This window comes from Cebus imitator, unplaced genomic scaffold, assembly GCF_001604975.1.
Source record: "Cebus imitator isolate Cc_AM_T3 unplaced genomic scaffold, Cebus_imitator-1.0 Scaffold558, whole genome shotgun sequence".
Taxonomy (NCBI): domain Eukaryota; kingdom Metazoa; phylum Chordata; class Mammalia; order Primates; family Cebidae; genus Cebus; species Cebus imitator.
In genome coordinates, this window is record NW_016107873.1 from 855,135 (window position 1) to 871,979 (window position 16,845).

Below are 16,845 nucleotides of genomic sequence, written 5' to 3' on the forward strand. Positions count from 1 at the left end.
CCCCTTGTCTATTCCTTTGTGATCGCTGTCTCAGAGAGAGATTAAGTTAGATGTTAAAATCCTGAGAATGTTATTACACAGTGTCACAGGTAGATTGATGCTTAGTTTTTTCCTCCTTTCTCTCAATCTGTCAGATATCTCGTGTGGCAGTTTGAGATATGGCGTGAGAACTGAGTTCAAATGCTTGCTTCCTCACAAAGTTAGAATAATTTAATCTGAATTTCTTCAATCTTGAAATGGAAATAATGCTTAGTACTCTAAATGTATTTCTTTTTTGCTTTCAAAAATCATGAATTTGGGCAAGTGTCTCCAATTCTGGTGCACCTTGTAATTAGGAGCCCAAGCCCTACCAAAACAATACAAAAAACAAACCACACACACCAACAAACCCTCCCTTCCTCTCATCCAGGGTCCTTTCACAGTTCCCTTGCACTACTGTCCCTTGTTTAAGCAAGTTAGGAAACCTAACTTTGCTGGACTTAGTTTTGACATTTCTTGAACTGCTTATAAATGGATTCATACACTGTGTGTGTGTGTGTGTGTGTGTGTGTGTGTGTGTGTGTGTGTGTGTATTGTTTCTGGCTGCATTTCTTCCATAATATTTTAAAGATTCATGCTCCATCTATGTGGCTGCATATATCAGTAGTTCATTTCTTTTTCTTGCTGAGTTTTCCATTGTATGAATATACCACAATTCATTTATTTGTTCTACTGCTGGATGTTTTTCTTGATTCCAGAGTTTGCTTATTATGACTACAGCTGTCATAACATTATTGTATAAATCTTTTTTTAGTCATACATTTTCATTTCCTTTTAGCTAAGTACCTAAGGGTACTTACCTGAAATTTCTGGGTCATAGGACAGATATGCGTGTTACTTTGTGAGAAATTACCAAACAGTTCTCCGAAGTAATTGCACCAGTTTACACACTCAACCAGGAAAAAAATGAGAGTTTCAACTGCTTACATTCTCACCTGGGTTTAGTATTGTTAGTCCTATTAGTTTGAACCATTCTAATGGGTGTAAAGTAGTATCTTGTAGTTTTAATTTTCACTTCACTGATGACTAATAATGTTAAGTGCCTTTTCATTTTTTTTTTTTAATTCATATATGTTCTTTCTAAAAGTGTCTTCTAATTTTTTGCTGTTTGTCAGATTGTTTATCTTATTGTTTAATTGAGAGTTCTTTATACAGTCTCAAAACAGGAGCTTTTTCATATAAATGCCTTGTGAATATATTACTATTCATATCTGTGACTTACTTTTTCATTTTCTTTTTTTTTTTCTTTTTGAGACAGGGTCTCAGTCTACTGCCCAGGCTGCAGTCCAGTGCTTTGATCATGGCTCACAGCAGCCTCAACCTCCTGGGCTCAAGCGATCTTCCCACCTCAGCCTCCTGAGTAGCTAGGATACAGGTGCATGCCACCACACCCGGCTAATTTTTGTATGTTTTTGTAGCGATAGGGTTTCACCATATTGCCCAGGCTGGTCTCCAGCTCCTGGACTCAAGCAATCTGCCCGCTTTGGACTCCCAAAGTGCTGGGATTACAGGTGTGAGCCACCATGCCCAGCCTCATTTTCTTAATAGTGTCCTTTGATGAACAGAAGTTGTTATTTTAATAAAGTACACTCTATTGCTTTTTTTTTTCTTTAAGGCTTCTTTTTTTTTTTCTGTTTTTGGTGTCTTAAATCTTTGCCTACCTCAAGGTTGTGAAGATTTTTTGCTCGGTTTATTTTCTAGGAGTTATATAGTTTTAACTTTTACAGTTTGATCTGTGATCATGTTGAATTCAATTTTGTGTTTGCAGTGAAGTAGGGATCAAAATTCTTTTTTGTGTGTGTGTGTGTGAGGATATTCAGTTATTCTGTCACCATCAGTTGAAAAGGCCATAATTTCTCCCATTAAAATAACTCAGTATCTTCATGAGAAATCAATTGACTATACTGTTTGCATAGTATGTCTTTTCTACCCTCTTGTCTTACATCTTTCAGTATAAAGCATAAAACTGTAAAAATACTGTATTTCTGTAAAAATAGCATAAAACTATATGCTATTTTAAAAAATACATAGTTTGGTGATTTTAAATCCATTCTGATGATCTGTGCGTTTTAATTAAAATGTTTAGTCTATTTTATGGTTAATGTAAATATTGGTGTTCTCATTCCTAATTGCTATGGTTTGGATGTGTTTTGTCCCTACGTTTTGTCATGTTGATCCCCAATGTGGCAGTGTTGAGACATAGGGACTAGACTAGTGGGAGGTGCCTGGTTCCTGGGGGCAGGTCCTTCTTGAATAGATTAATGCCCTCCCATGGGAGATGGGTAGGTGAGTTCTCTTTCAGGAATGGATTAGTTCCTGCAATAGTGGATTGTTAAAAAGAGTCTGGCTTCCTCATTTTCCATTCAAGATGGAATGGAATATAAAGATCTATTTATGTTAAACCATCTTAGCATTTTGGGATAAACTTTGGCCATTCATTTATTCAATCCACAGATGTTTATTGTGTTCTTACTCTAGTACGGAAAATTCAAATTCTAAGTGCTGAGGATACAACCATGAACAGTAATAACAGCAAAGACAAGAATACTTGCCTTTGCTGAGCTTACAGTCTAATGGTGGCAGTATGGAAGAGGCAGCAGAGAATATACAAAATAAATAAAATAAGACTGGGCGCGGTGGCTCACGCCTGTAATCCCAGCACTTTGGGAGGCCGAGGCGGGTGGATCACGAGGTCAAGAGATGGAGACCATCCTGGTCAACATGGTGAAACCCCGTCTCTACTAAAAATACAAAAAATCAGCTGGGCATGGTGGTGCGTGCCTGTAATCCCAGCTACTCAGGAGGCTGAGGCAGAAGAATTGCCTGAACCCAGGAGGCGGAGGTGGCGGTGAGCCGAGATTGCGCCATTGCACTCCAGCCTGGATAACAAGAGCGAAACTCCGTCTCAAAAAATAAATAAATAAATAAATAAATGAAATATGTATTTGATAGAAGTAGAGAAAAAATTTCAAAAGGGATGGGGAGGAAAAAGTTACAATCTTTTATTTCAAATGAGATATAGACATTTGAGTATTAAACTAAAAAGGGTGAGATGTAGAAGTGACATGCTTGTGTGAGACAATTTCCATTTGTGAGAAAGTATGTTTGAAAGGGTTCCTAGTTCAAAGAGATGCGGGTGAGGTGGGGCAACAGATAGTAAAATGTCTTATGGCAGTGTGCTGGTACATGTTTAATATTCTACTCTCCATGAAAACAAAAAGACAAACAAAAGGTCTTGATTTGCAGCATTTGTTGATTTCTTTGGTGTGAATACTTTTGCCATGGATGACCTTCAGTCTACCAACTGGGTGAGTTGACCTGCTTTGCAGAACTGCTAGAATTTTAACAACAGGTTCTCCAAAGCTTATAGCATACTAGAGTATAGTAGTGGCCTACCATACCACTGTGACTTATGGACCATCGGAAGGACTTTAGTTTGTAGAGTGAGAGATGAAGTCATTGGATAGTTGTAAGCAGGGTGTGATACCTGACAAAATACAAGTCAATGGTGAAGAAAGCCTCAACTATAAAAATATTGTATGGACCTTGTCATCAAACTTAGTCTCAAAGTAGGACTCTCCTAAATAACCATCATCCAACCCTCAGAACTGGGAAATATGTTGCTACCATCTTACATCATTCATGCTTTGCCAGTCGTCTGTTATAATATCCCTGATAACAGAAGTATCCAGTTCAGATTAATGCATTGCATTTCACTGTCCTGCTTTCTTTGTTTCAGTCTGGAAGAGTTCCTCATTTTCCATTGACTTTCATGATTCTGACACTTTGGAAGATGATAGCACAATCATTTTGTAGAAAATCCTTCCGTTTGGATTTGTCTTGTTTCTTCAAGACAAGATTCAGGTTTTGTATCTTTGGCAGGAATATAACAGAATATAACAGAAGTGACGCTTCCCATCCGGTGCGGTGGCACAGGATTTTGCTTTGTTCCATGAAATTGGTTGTGTTAACTTTGAGCACTTAAGAAAGATGATGTCTGCCAGGCTTCTCTACCTTAAATTTACGCTTTTTCTTTTTGTAATCAATAATTGGAGAGGTATTCTGAGATTATGTAAATACCCTGTTCCTCATCAGAGTTTCATTTTATTCATTTATGTGTATCAGTAAGGACAAATGATTCTTACTGTGGGTTACTCAGTGGGTTTTAATTTTTGTTTTATTCAATGGGCTACTTTTTTGCTCATATTATACCAGATGTGGCCAAGGAAGTCCGTTCTGGATGGTTTCTGGTTATTTTTTGATACGTCCCTGTCATTCTTTGATTTCTTCATGTTTCAACAACATATTCCAGGCTTATTTCATTCTTTCCCTGTTACAGCCCTGGATGTAGTCATTTTACTGAGGAACTTTGTTTTTATTTGTTCTATTTTTTTTAAAGCGGAAAGTGACCTTTACAAACCAAGATCTGGGCACTAAGTATACTCATCACTATTGGATGTCACTTCTCCCAGAACTGTGTATGACATATATATGATATTTATATATGGCTGTACCTACATCATACATATGTACACACATGCATTTACATCTATCCGTATTACCGTATTTATAAACATTGAAAACCATCACTTCACACAGATATTTCCAATTCTGGCCCACCACCGTAGGGTCCATTCTAGTTATCTCCCTTTCTCTTTTTGTAACTCCATTCTCCCACAGTGAGAATCATAGCCCTCATTGTCCTCCTGGCATTTATTATTTGGTCAGTCTCCCTCTATGTCATTGTCTGCTGGCATCCTTTGCCACCTCCCCCTGCTCATTGTTGACACTCTCGTCACCTGCCAGGACCCTGTTGTGGACTGAATGTTTGTGTCCCCTCAAAATATATACTGTATGTTGAAATCCTAACCCCCAAAGTGATGATGTTAAGAGATGGGGCTTTGGGATGTAGTTAGATTTAGATGAGGCCTTGAGGGTGGGCCCCCCCCAATATTAGTGTCCTTATATGAAGAGGAAGAGACACCGAACTTCTTTCTCTGCCATGTCTGTTGTTTAAGCCACCTATCTATGGTATTTTGTTATAGCAGCTGAGCGAAGACATGCTGCCCTCACCTACTGTTAAGATTTCCGCCTCACCTGTTTTGCGATCTGACACCCCTGCTAGGTGGTCCTCCTGGTGGAAGCCCTCCACAGCCTGCTTGGTATCTCATATCCATGCTGGGCCACTGTGTCACCACCCTTGTATTGGTGCCTCCCTTGCTTGGCCCTATAAAATGACTAAAGGTTTTGGGACTGGTAAGAAATGTGGTAAACCAGAGATGGGGTGGTAGTCGGGACTTAGGAACCCAGTGGTATGCCCTGCGACACTTGGAATTGTCAGTTCTGCACAGTCTACTTTGAAAGCCATTGATGTGGCAAGCAGACATTGTGTTATCTTTAGAGCAGTGGTCAGAGAACGATGGGCCATTGGCCAAATTCTACCTGCAGCCTGTTTTGGTACAGCCTGTGAACTATTAATTGGATTTTTCTTCATTCTTTATCCCTCCCTTTTTTTTTTAGACAGGTTCTTGATCCGTCACCCAGGTGGCGTGCAGTGACGTGATCATGCTACTGCCTGTGTTTTCTTATAGGGTATTTATGGTGTTAGGTCTTATGTTTAAATCTTTAATCCGTCTGGAGTTAATTTTTGTATAAGGTGTAAGGAATGTGTCCAGTTTCTGCTTTCTGCACATGGTTAGCCAGTTTTCCCAACACCATTTATTAAACAGGGAATCCTTTCCCCATTGCTTGTTTTTGTCAGATTTGTCAAAGATCAGATGCTTGTAGGTATGTTGTGTTACTACTGAGGCCTCTGTTCTGTTCCACTGGTCTGTATCTCTGGTTTGGTAGCAATACCATGCTGTTTTGATTACTGTACACTCACAGTATAGTTTTAAGTCAGGTAGCATGATGCCTCCAGCTTTGTTCTTTTTACTTAGGATTGTCTTGGCTATGTGGGCTCTTTTTTGGTTCTATATGAAGTTTAAGGTGGTTTTTCCAGTTCTGTGAAGAAGGTCAATTGTAGCTTGATGGGGATAGCATTAAATCTATAAATTACTTTGGGCAGTATGGCCATTTTCACAATAATGATTCTTCCTAACCATGAGCATAGAATGTTTTTCCATGTGTTTGTGTCCTCTCTTATTTCCTTGAGAAGTGGTTTGTAGTTGTCATTAAAGAGGTCCTTCATGTCCTTTGTTAGTTGTATTCCTAGGTGTTTTATTCTCTTTGTTGCAATCGTGAATGGGAGTTCGCTCATGATTTGACTCTTTCTCTGTTACTGGTGTATAGGAATGCTTGTGATTTTTGCACGCTGATTTTGTATCCTGAGACTTTTCTGAAGTTGCTTATCATCTTAAGGAGATTTTGGGCTGAGACAATGGGGTTTTCTAAATATACAATCATGTCATCTGCAAATAGAGACAATTTGACTTCCTCATTTCCTAATTCAGTACCCTTTATTTCCTTTTCTTGCCTGATTCCTCTGGCTAGGACTTCCAATACTATGTTGAATAGGAATGGTGAGAGAAGGCACCCTTGTCTAGTGCCAGTTTTCAAAGAGAATGCTGCCAGTTTTTACCCATTCAGTAAGATATTGTCAGTGGGTTTTTTGTAGATAGCTTTTATTATTTTGAGATATGTTCCATTGATACCTAGTTTATTGAAACTTTTTGGCATAAAGGGCTGTTGAATTTTGTTGAAGGCCTTCTCTGCATCTATTGACATAATCACGTGGTTTTTGTCTTTGGTTCTGTTTATGTGATGGATTACATTTATAGATTTGCGTATGTTGAACCAGCTTTTCATCCCTGGGATGAAGCCTACTTGATCGTGATGTATAATCTTTATGATATGCTGTTGGATTCAGTTTGCCAGTATTTTATTCAAGATTTTTGCATCTATGTTCATTATGAATATTGGCCTGAAATTTTCTTGCCAGGTTTTGGTATCAGAATGATGTTGGGCTCATAAAATGAGTTAGGGAGTATTCCCTCTTTTTGTATTGTTTGAAATAGTTACAGAAGGAATGGTACCAGCTCCTCTTTGTGTGTCTGGTAGAATTCAGCTGTGAACCCATCTGGACCTGGACTTTTTTTGGTTGGTAAGCTATTAATTGCTGCCTCAACTTCAGACCTTGTTGTTAGTCTATTCAGGGATTCAACTTCTTCCTGGTTTAGTCTTGTGAGGTTGTAAGTGTTCAGGAATTTATCCATTTCTTCTAGATTTACTGGTTTATGTGCATAGAGTTGTTTATAGTAATCTCTGATGGTAGTTCATATTTATGTGGAATCGGTGGTGATATCGCCTTTATCATTTTTTATTGCATCTATCTGATTCTTCTCTCTTTTCTTTTTTGTCTGGCTAGTGGTCTATTTTGTTATCTTTTCAAAAAAACAGCTCCTTGATTGATTGAGTTTTTTGAAGAGTTTTTGTGTCTCTGTCTCCTTCAGTTCTGCTCTGATTTTAGTTACTTCTTGTCTTCTGCTAGGTTTTGAATTTGTTTGATCTTGCTTCTCTAGTTCTTTTAATTTTGATAGGGTGTCAATTTTAGTACTTTCCTTGCTTCTCATGTGGGCGTTTTGTGCTATAAATTTCCCTCTAGACACTGCTTTAAATGTGTCCCAGAGATTCTGGTACATTGTATCTTCGTTCTCATTGGTTTCAAAAACATCTTTATTTCTGCCTTCATTTCATTATTTATCCAGTAGTCATCCAGGAGCAGGTTCACTTTCCATGTAGTTGTGCAGTTTCACATGAGTTTCTTAGTCCTGAGTTCTAATTTGATTGCACTGTGGTCTGAGAGACTGGTTGTTAACAATTTCTGTTCTTTTGCATTTGCTGAGGAGTGATTTACTTGTAATTATGTGGTCAATTTTAGAGTAAGTGTGATGTGGTGCTGAGAAGAATGTATTTTCTGTGGATTTGGGATGGAGAATTCTGTAGATGTCTATTAGATCTGCTTGGTTCAGATCTGATTTCAAGTCCTGGATATCCTTGTTAATTTTCTGTCTTGTTGATCTAATAGTAACAGTGAAGAATTTTGTTATTACCCACCTTCTGAAGCCTGCTTTTGTCACTTTGTCAAACTCATTCTCCATCCAGTTTTGTTCCCTTGCTGGTGAGGAGTTTTGATCCCTTGGAGGAGGAGAAGCGTTCTGATTTTTGGTGTTTTCATCCTTTTTGCGCTGGTTTCTTCTCATCTTCTTGGATTTATCTACCTTTTGTCTTTGAGGTTGGTGACTTTTGGATGGGGTCTCTGAGTGGGCATCCTTTTTGTTGATGTTGAGGCTAATTCTTTCTGTTTTTTAGTTTTCCTTCTAACAGTCAGGCCCATCTGCTGCAGGACTGCTGGAGGTCCACTCCAGACCCTGCTTGCCTGGGAATCACCTGCAGGGGTTGCAGAACAGCAAGGACTGCTGCCTGTTCCTTCCTCTGGTAGGTTCATCCCAGATGGTTACCCACCAGATGTCAGCCATAGCTCTCCCGTATTAGGTGATTCTTTGTTACAGGGGTTAGGGAGCTGCTTGAGGAGGCAGTCTGTCCCTTGTCAGAGCTGAAGTGCTTGATTGGTGCTGAGTTGCTCCCTTCAAAGCGCTGGGCAGGGACATGTAAGTCTGCTGCAGCAGAACTCACAGCTACTCCTTTTCCCAGGTGTTCTGTCCCAGGAAGGTGTGGCTTTATTTATAAGTCTCTGACAGGCTGCTGCTTTTCCCAGAGATGCTCTTCCCAGCAAGGAGGGAGTCTAGTCACAGTCTGCCTGCAGAGGCATTGTTGATCTGCCACGGGCTCCCCTCACCTGCTGTGTAAACTTCTTTGTCCCGTTGTTTATGTAGGTAAGGTTAGAGCTGCCACAGTAATGGCAGACGCCCTACCCCCAAGGAGCTTGACTGTCCAGGGTCATGCTCAAACTGTTGTGCTGGCTGCGAAAATCCTAAGCCAGTGGGATTCAGTTTGCTGGTCTCCGTGGGGATGGGACCCCCCCAAGCCAGATCACCTGGCTCCCCGCCTTCAGCCCCCTTTCTCTCAGGTGTATGGGTGACTGTCTCACAGGCACTCCAGGTGCCAGTCAAAACGGCTGGGGGGCGGTGGTGGGGGGATGCTTGTGGTGCCAGTTGGCTGCTCAGATTTTAATCGGCTGCCCAGATTTGCTCTGGAAACCTGTGGCACCTGTCAGCATGCGGGGGATCTCCTGGTCTGTGGGCTGCAAAGACTGCAGGAGAAGCACAGCATCAGAACCGAAGCTCCGGAGTGGCTGGACATCCCCAATGGCCTCCGTTGTATAAGAGGGAGGGCCCTCCGGCCTGTTGTACTTCCCAGGTGAGGCAGCACCCCACCCTGCCTCACTTTACCCTCCTTGGGCTACACCCACTGTACACCCAGTCCCATTGAGATGAACCTGGTATCTCAGTTGGAAATGCACAGATCATTCACTTTCTGCCTCGCTCTTGCTGGGAACTGTGCTCCGGAGCTGTTCCTATTTGGCCATCATGGCGGAAGTCCACTGGTCTCGAATTTCTTGGTTCAAACCATCCTCCCACCTCAGCCTCCCAAAGTGCTAGGATTAGAGGCGTGAGCCATCTCAAGCTGCTGATTTTACATTTTTTAAGGGTGTTTTAAAAACTAAAAAGTAGAATGTGTATTCATACATCACTACGTTGATGAGACCATATGTGGCTCATAAATCCTAAAATATTTACTACCTGGTCTTTCACAGAAAAAAGAGTTGCTGACCCACCGTTTCTTGAAATTGGACTTTTGACTTGGGTTTGAGGCTGTCGTCCCTGCAGAAAAACTCAGGTGCTTAATATTCTTAATTGTCAGCTAAGTGCAGATCCATATGCTTTGAAAAGGAGCTATCCAGAAAGTAGATGCAAGATGTTCTAAGGTGGATATCTAAGGCCTAACCAAGGTTCACACTTGAATACATGATCTGCCCTCTGTATTTAGATGACACTCAAGCAAATGGTCTATTGTCTGCACTTAGTTGACACCATGTGGATGGCCTGCTGTGTTCACTTAGCTGACACTATGTGGATGGCCTGCTGTCTGCACTTAGTTGACACTGTGTGGATGGCATGCTGTCTGCACTTACGAGGGAGCCATGGTACTTTGCACCTCTGTTGCAATGCTAAGCCGATTGCAGCTTCAGAGGAGGATAATTTCCATACATGCCTTTATCGCTACTATACTTTTGACACCTGGGGGCTTTTGACAGGGACTGTTTTACTCTTTTTTGCCTATAATGAGTAATTTATGTTTTCTGTGAATTGGATTAGTAAGTCCTTTCACACCTGATATTCATATGTCACTATATTGTTTTCTTCCTTCTTTTTATTCTTAAAATTGACAATTTTTTCTCTTGTATCTTTGTTTCACTGAATCTTGGTCTCCTTATTAAAATCTTGTATATGAAATAACAGTACTTTGCTCTGATTTACTGTAAGATAAAACATGATTTTAGTGCTGTTCTCAGAATAAAGAACCAAAAATCTGTCCCAGGACTTGCATATTATGGTGACGATGAAGGGCACTTTCTGACCAGATCTAAATCTAGTGTAGTTTGCTTTCCTTTATGATCTGCTTTCTCCTGATTTTCTGGGGCAGTTACTTTTAGAGCACATACTGAAGAGGAACAAAGAGATCCTTAGCCATTTTTGTTTCTTTCATTATGTGGACTTCATTATGAGAAATAATTGGTTTGGGTTTGTTTTTAATTACCAGAGACCCGAAAGAAGGAGCTATGCCCCTGGATATTTCCATAATGCCATCTTCACTCCAGGTGAAAACCCCTGAAGGCTGCACAGAAATCCAACTTCCAGCAGAGGTCAGGCTTGTACCTTCCTCTTGCCGTGGGCTGCAGTTTGTTGCTGGAGATGGACTGCACCTGCGGCTGCAGGCACAGGTAGAATTAGGCACAAGTGAGTAATATTAGCACTTCTGTTTCTATATTTACTTTTCTGTTATAAACCAAAGGTGATTTTGCCTTTGGTAAGGTGAACTTTTCCCAGGTGATAAAAGGACTCATCAGCAGCATGGTAAAAGCTGGGGTTGAGAAGATCTAGGGTCTTTGTCAGCCTTGCCAGTTATTGACTGTATGCAATTGAACATGTTACCTAACCTCTCTGAGGCTTCCTCCTTCCTTCCCTCCCTTCTTTGTTTTCCTCCCACAGCAAAATTGAGCAGAAGGTATAGAGATTTCCCATTTACCTCCTGGTTTCTTTAATTGTAAAATTTTCTAGTACAGGAATGGGAAGATTAAATCAGATAGTTGTGTAAGACCTGATTGATTTGAAAACATTACATGGAAATTTATTCATTCAACAAATATTTTAGTTTGTGCTATGTGCTAGTCATCAACCTAGATGCTGGGGATACAGAAGTGAACAAGGTAGGGGAGATGTTTGCTCTCATGGAGCTTACATTCTAATTGGTGGGAGCAGATAATGAACAAACAATTTAAATGTTCAGAAAAGTGTTATGATAATATAAAACAGAATAGTGGGATAGGGAGTGACTAGTGTTGACTGAAGGATGATCAGAAAGGCCACTCTGATGGGTTGATGTTTGACCAGAGTCCTGAATAAGGAAAATGATCCTATCCATGTGGGGACAGTTCCAGATAAAGAAAACAGTACACAAAAGGTCCTACAGTTGAGTTTGATGCATAATTTAATTTTGAGTTTTACTGTGCCTGTTATATTTACAACATGTTTTAACTGGTTTATTGATTCAGTAAGGCAGTAGAAATTTTGCTTTTCCTAAGACCTAGAGGTTATTTATTGAATAAAATTGTTGATGCATTACATCTATTACAATAGATGTAATATATGTTTTGGGGGATTAAAATTATGTCAAAAGGGGAAACAGGCTATAAAAGACTTATGTGATGTTTATTATCAGAGAAAGATTATAATTCTTTCAGCTGCACACTGACACTTCACTGCTGCCTCATCTGTAATAAACCTTTCATCTGAACTGTGTGGATCCTGGAGGTGGGGTCAGCAGGAGTGTTTGGAAGAGCCATTTGGGAGATGCTGAACATTCTCTTGAGTCTCTGTTCTTGGCTTTTGTGAGGAAAGAGAAGACAGAAAGGGTTTCATTTCTTTTTTGCTGGAGAGCAATTTTTGGTCAAGTCCTGAATTAGTGAATAACTAGTTTGAGTTGGGCAGGGTTGGCTTTAGGAACAAGGGTTGGAGAAAAGAGATGTCACTTAAATGTTATAGGATAACTGGGAATGACTGTTCGAATAAACATAACAAGAAGGTTAGGATCACCAGGATGGGAAGTAGACTCCCTGAGAACACCTAATAATGGGCAGAGAAAGTGTTGTTTCAGGGAAGAGACCATGGAAATCTGGATGTTGTGTTGTCATCACCTTCTCCTTCAAAACAGTTACCTCTTTTACATGAGTAACCACAGCAGGAATTTTGTTTTGGATCTGGAAATTTGGGAAAGGCAAACATGAAAGCCACAGTGGAGTGTTACTGTGATTTTGAGATGGAGGAATAGAGACCACTGGGGGCATAGTATTGGGTTTTTGCCCATCCATATTCTGTATTCTGTAACTGAATATGCAAATAATCAAAACTGAAATTATTTTTAAAAATTTAAATCTGCAAACATTGTTTATAGGACAAAATAAATTGACTGCTATATGCTGATTTGCACATTGTTTGTGTTCGTTGGTCTCCTATTTCTTTACACTTTTAATATATGTTCCTCAAGTATCTGAAAAGGAAAACTATCAAAGATCTGTTCCATAGTGCATGAAAGAGTATGCAGAACAGATGCCTCAGCACTTAATTACCTGAGTGCCTTCCATATAATAGGTGCTGCATAAATATTTGCTGAATGAATAAATATGAATAGATGTGTACTGGTGTGAACTCGAATCAAACTGTTTTGTAGGAAGTGACTTTTGAAAGTTTTAGCATTCAGTTTATGTTTCAGGGTTTTTAAAAAGTTGACTTTTCAATGCTAAGAACGCCCTTTAAGGACAAGTATAGTAAACATCATACTGGTATACTGCTATTTTGAGTTCAAACTGTGACCCTCCGTGCGGAACTAGCTACAGTAGGATGTATTTGAGCAAAGCGGTAGATTGATCCTCAGCAGCAACTCTCTCGTAGGATTCCTCTATATCAAAAACTGAATTTTAAACCCGACCCAGTGCATCATACTGGGTGGCCAGCAGAGGGTAGTGTTTTACTGAAAATCTGTGGGTCTGGAATGACTTTTGGATTCCTAGGTGTCCTTTTAATCTGCTCAAAGTTAAAGAGTAATACTGTTTATTTCACCTTAGTGCTATAGGGATTTCTGGCCACCCCTTAAAAACTGTTAAGATTTTTAATTTCCAAGGTGTAAACCTTTTAGCATCAGTTTTTTGAAATCTTAAAATACATATAGAAGAACACAAATGAAATCCACATTGCTTGATCCTGATGGATATGACCTCATTTCTTTAATTAGACTTTTATAGACATATTTTAGTTGTTTCTTTTAAATGAAAGGTTCCTTATTTCATAAAAGAAATATTGGAAATGAAGAAAACTTGCTGCCTTATGTTGCTCTTTCCCATAGTGTGAGAAATATACATTTTCCCCACAGCTTTCAATGCTTTCCCATAGCTTTCATTAGAAATTGAATTTTGCTCTGGGAAGACTGGACTCTTTTTGGAGCTGTTTCATTCCCATGGAGATATCCAATAAACACTAGTTTGAGATCTATTGTTTGTTCATTTGGTAATATGCTAGAATGGACATAAACCTTGTTTAAATAAAATTAAACTCAAATTTGACTGGGCATGGTGGCTCACACCTGTAATCCCGTCACTTTTGGAGGCCAAGGCCGGTGGATCACCAAGTCAGGAGTTCAAGACCTGCCTGGCCAAGATGTTGAAACATTGCCTCTACTAAAAATACAAAGAATTAGCCGGGTGTGGTCGTGGGCGCCTGTAATCACCACTATTTGGGAGGCGAAGGCAGAGAACTACTTGAACCCAGGAGGCAGAGGTAGCAGTGAGCTGAGATTGCGCCGCTGCACTCCAGCCTAGGCAACAGAGCGAAACTCCATCTGAGTAATAATAATAATAAAATAAAAATGAACTCAAATTTAAGAGCTCTGTTTGTTCACTCTGATGAAACACTACTGTAAGACATAGCAGAGGAAAGCTGAGCATGTTGGAGATCTGTGTAGTTAGCTTGATAAGAAGGTAATAGTTCTTTTTCACTCATTCTTGATGTTAGTATTTATAGAATGAGAGAAATAACAAATGTTGCATGCGTAATCTAGGGCAGCACCTAGCTCTGGAACACTTAGCAAAATCTGTTGTTTTTGAAAACACTTCACAATATTTGCTTCTGCTTGAGTCATCAGATAGTATTAATTAAATGTGTACTTCTAGGTGTATTATAAACTGTTTATGGATGGTAATTTATCATGGCTGTTGAACTATTTAAGTATGTTAATATATTTGTTTCAACCTCTAAGATTTGCTATTTCATTGACTTCCTTTAGAACTGATTTCAGTGTTTAATCAATGCTTACAAGCCCAAGAATGTTGCACATTTTATTGCCAATCCTGCGGTGAAGTCATAATAAAAGACAGGTAAGGGATATATTTAACACTTATTAATTCTGTGTCTGGCAATGGTTATTTCTTTACCCATCAGAATTTTTGAAGTAATTGCCAATGGAGTAGTATATGGCCTTAAAGTGAGAGCCAGCTTAATGTCACTTTGAACAAAATCAGCCACAAAACTTGCTAGCAATCACAGAGTGATTAGCTCTTAGGAACATAAAGGGGAGCACTAGGATGCTGATTTTGAGAGAAGAGAGCTGATCTTGGCTGAAGAACCTGTGCTGATCACTGAAGCACCTCCTTCCTGAAAAGAAACATGGCATCTGTCACATGTTTCATCCGGCACGATGCTGAGTGACGTTTTCCACATTCAGTGATTTTTCTGCACATAATAGAAGCTTTGCACAACACTTTTTATTTGAACTATTTTTATCAGTGCCCTTCTAAAATCCATTTCCTATTACTCCTGCTTATTGAAACAGAGCGTACAGAGCACAAATTAACCTTTTCTCAATGATTAGGTTAATTTTATAACTTATTCTTGCCATGTGCTGTGATTACCCTGTTGAGACGGGAAGGGCTGGGTTTTTTGTTGTTGTTTTCAGGGGTTTTTTTGTGGTCCCCAAGGCTGTTTTAATTTTTTTTTTTTCTTTTTTGGTCTTCTGTCTTCCTCGTATCAACCTTCTTGTTTCTTGGGCACAAACCCTCCCCTCTGAAATTTCAGCCACTAGTCACTCACAGGCTAGAGAGACAGATTAAATCCTAATTATTGTTAAAAATATTTAAAGAAAGGACTTAGAGTTCTTTATTAGATGGGTTTCCTGAGTCAGGTTCCTAAGACTTATAAGTGAACAGATCCTCCTTATCTGAAACCTGCTTCTCTTCCAGTGCTCCTTACCTGAGTAGTGCTATACTTCTACCTGCATCCTCAAGGTAGAAGCCTGATAGTGCCTTCGGTTCCTCCCTCTGAGGCAGGGGAGTCTAAGCTTTTGACTTCCCTGGACCACACTGGAAGATGAAGAATTGTCTTGGGCAACACATAAAATACACTAACACTAACAATAGCTGATGAGTTTTAAAAGACCCCTTTTGCCAAAACTCATAATTTTTTATAAAAACATACTTTATTGCACTTTAGGTTCTGGAGTGCCTGTGCAGAACATGCAGAATTGTTGCATAGGTATATGCATGGCAATGTAGTTTGCTGCCTACATCCCTGTCATCTGTATCTGGCATTTCTCACCATGTTATCCCTCCCCAACTCCCTACCTGCTGCTCTCCCTCCCGTAGTCCCCCCCAACAGACCCCAGTGTGTGATGCTCTCCTCCCTGTGTCCATGTGCTCTCATTGTTCTCACTCACCTATCAGTAAGAACATGCGGTGTTGATTTTCTATTCTTGTGTCAGTTTGCTGAGAATGATGGTTTCCAGATTCATCCATGTCCCTACGAAGGACACGAACTCATCATTTTTTATGGTTGCATAGTATTCCATGGCGTATATGTGCCACATTTTCCTTGTCCAGCCTATCATTGATGGGCATTTGAGTTGGTTCCAAGTCTTTACTATTGTAAACAGTGCCACAGTGAACATACGTGTACATGTGTCTTTATAATAGAACGATTTATAAATCCTTTGGGTGTATACCCAGTAATGGGATTACTGGGTGAAATGGAATTTCTATTTCTGGGTCCTTGAGGAATTGCCACACTGTCTGCCACAATGGTTGAACTAATTTACACTCCCACCAACAGTGTAAAGGTTTTCCTGTTTCCCCAATCCTCTCCAGCATCTGTTATCCAGATTTTTTTTTTTTTTTTTTTTTTTTTTTGAGACAGAGTTTCACCCTTGCTACCCAGGCTGGAGTGCAATGGCGCGATCTCGGCTCACCGCAACCTCCGCCTCCTGGGTTCAGGCAATTCTCCTGCCCCAACCTCCTGAGTAGCTGGGATTACAGGCACGCACCACCATGCCCAGCTAATGTTTTTTGTATTTTTAGTAGAGACGGGGTTTCACCATGCCGACCAGGATGGTCTTGATCTCTTGACCTCGCGATCCACCCGCCTCGGCCTCCCAAAGTGCTGGGATTACAGGCTTGAGCCACCGCGCCCGGCCATCTCCAGATTTTTTAATGATCGCCATTCTAACTGGCATGAGATGGTATCTCAATGTGGTTTTGATTTGCATTTCTCTAATGACCAGTGATGATGAGCATTTTTTCCTATG

General features: G+C 40.0%; 1 protein-coding gene across 3 annotated transcripts in view; it reads left to right on the forward strand.

Annotated features, from left to right (window-relative positions):
- UBE3D (ubiquitin protein ligase E3D) overlaps positions 1-16,845 on the forward strand; it is a 193,652-nt gene that overhangs the window by 888 nt on the left and 175,919 nt on the right. For 2 of the 3 annotated variants that reach the window (XM_037733944.1, XM_017515769.2), the window contains exons 2-3: positions 10,762-10,958; positions 14,557-14,647. In XM_037733944.1, coding sequence (XP_037589872.1) covers positions 10,762-10,958; positions 14,557-14,647 — 288 coding nt within the window. Of the gene's footprint in view, positions 1-8,440; positions 8,476-10,761; positions 10,959-14,556; positions 14,648-16,845 lie in introns of those variants that run through there. The other variant, XM_037733943.1, reaches the window with a different exon arrangement.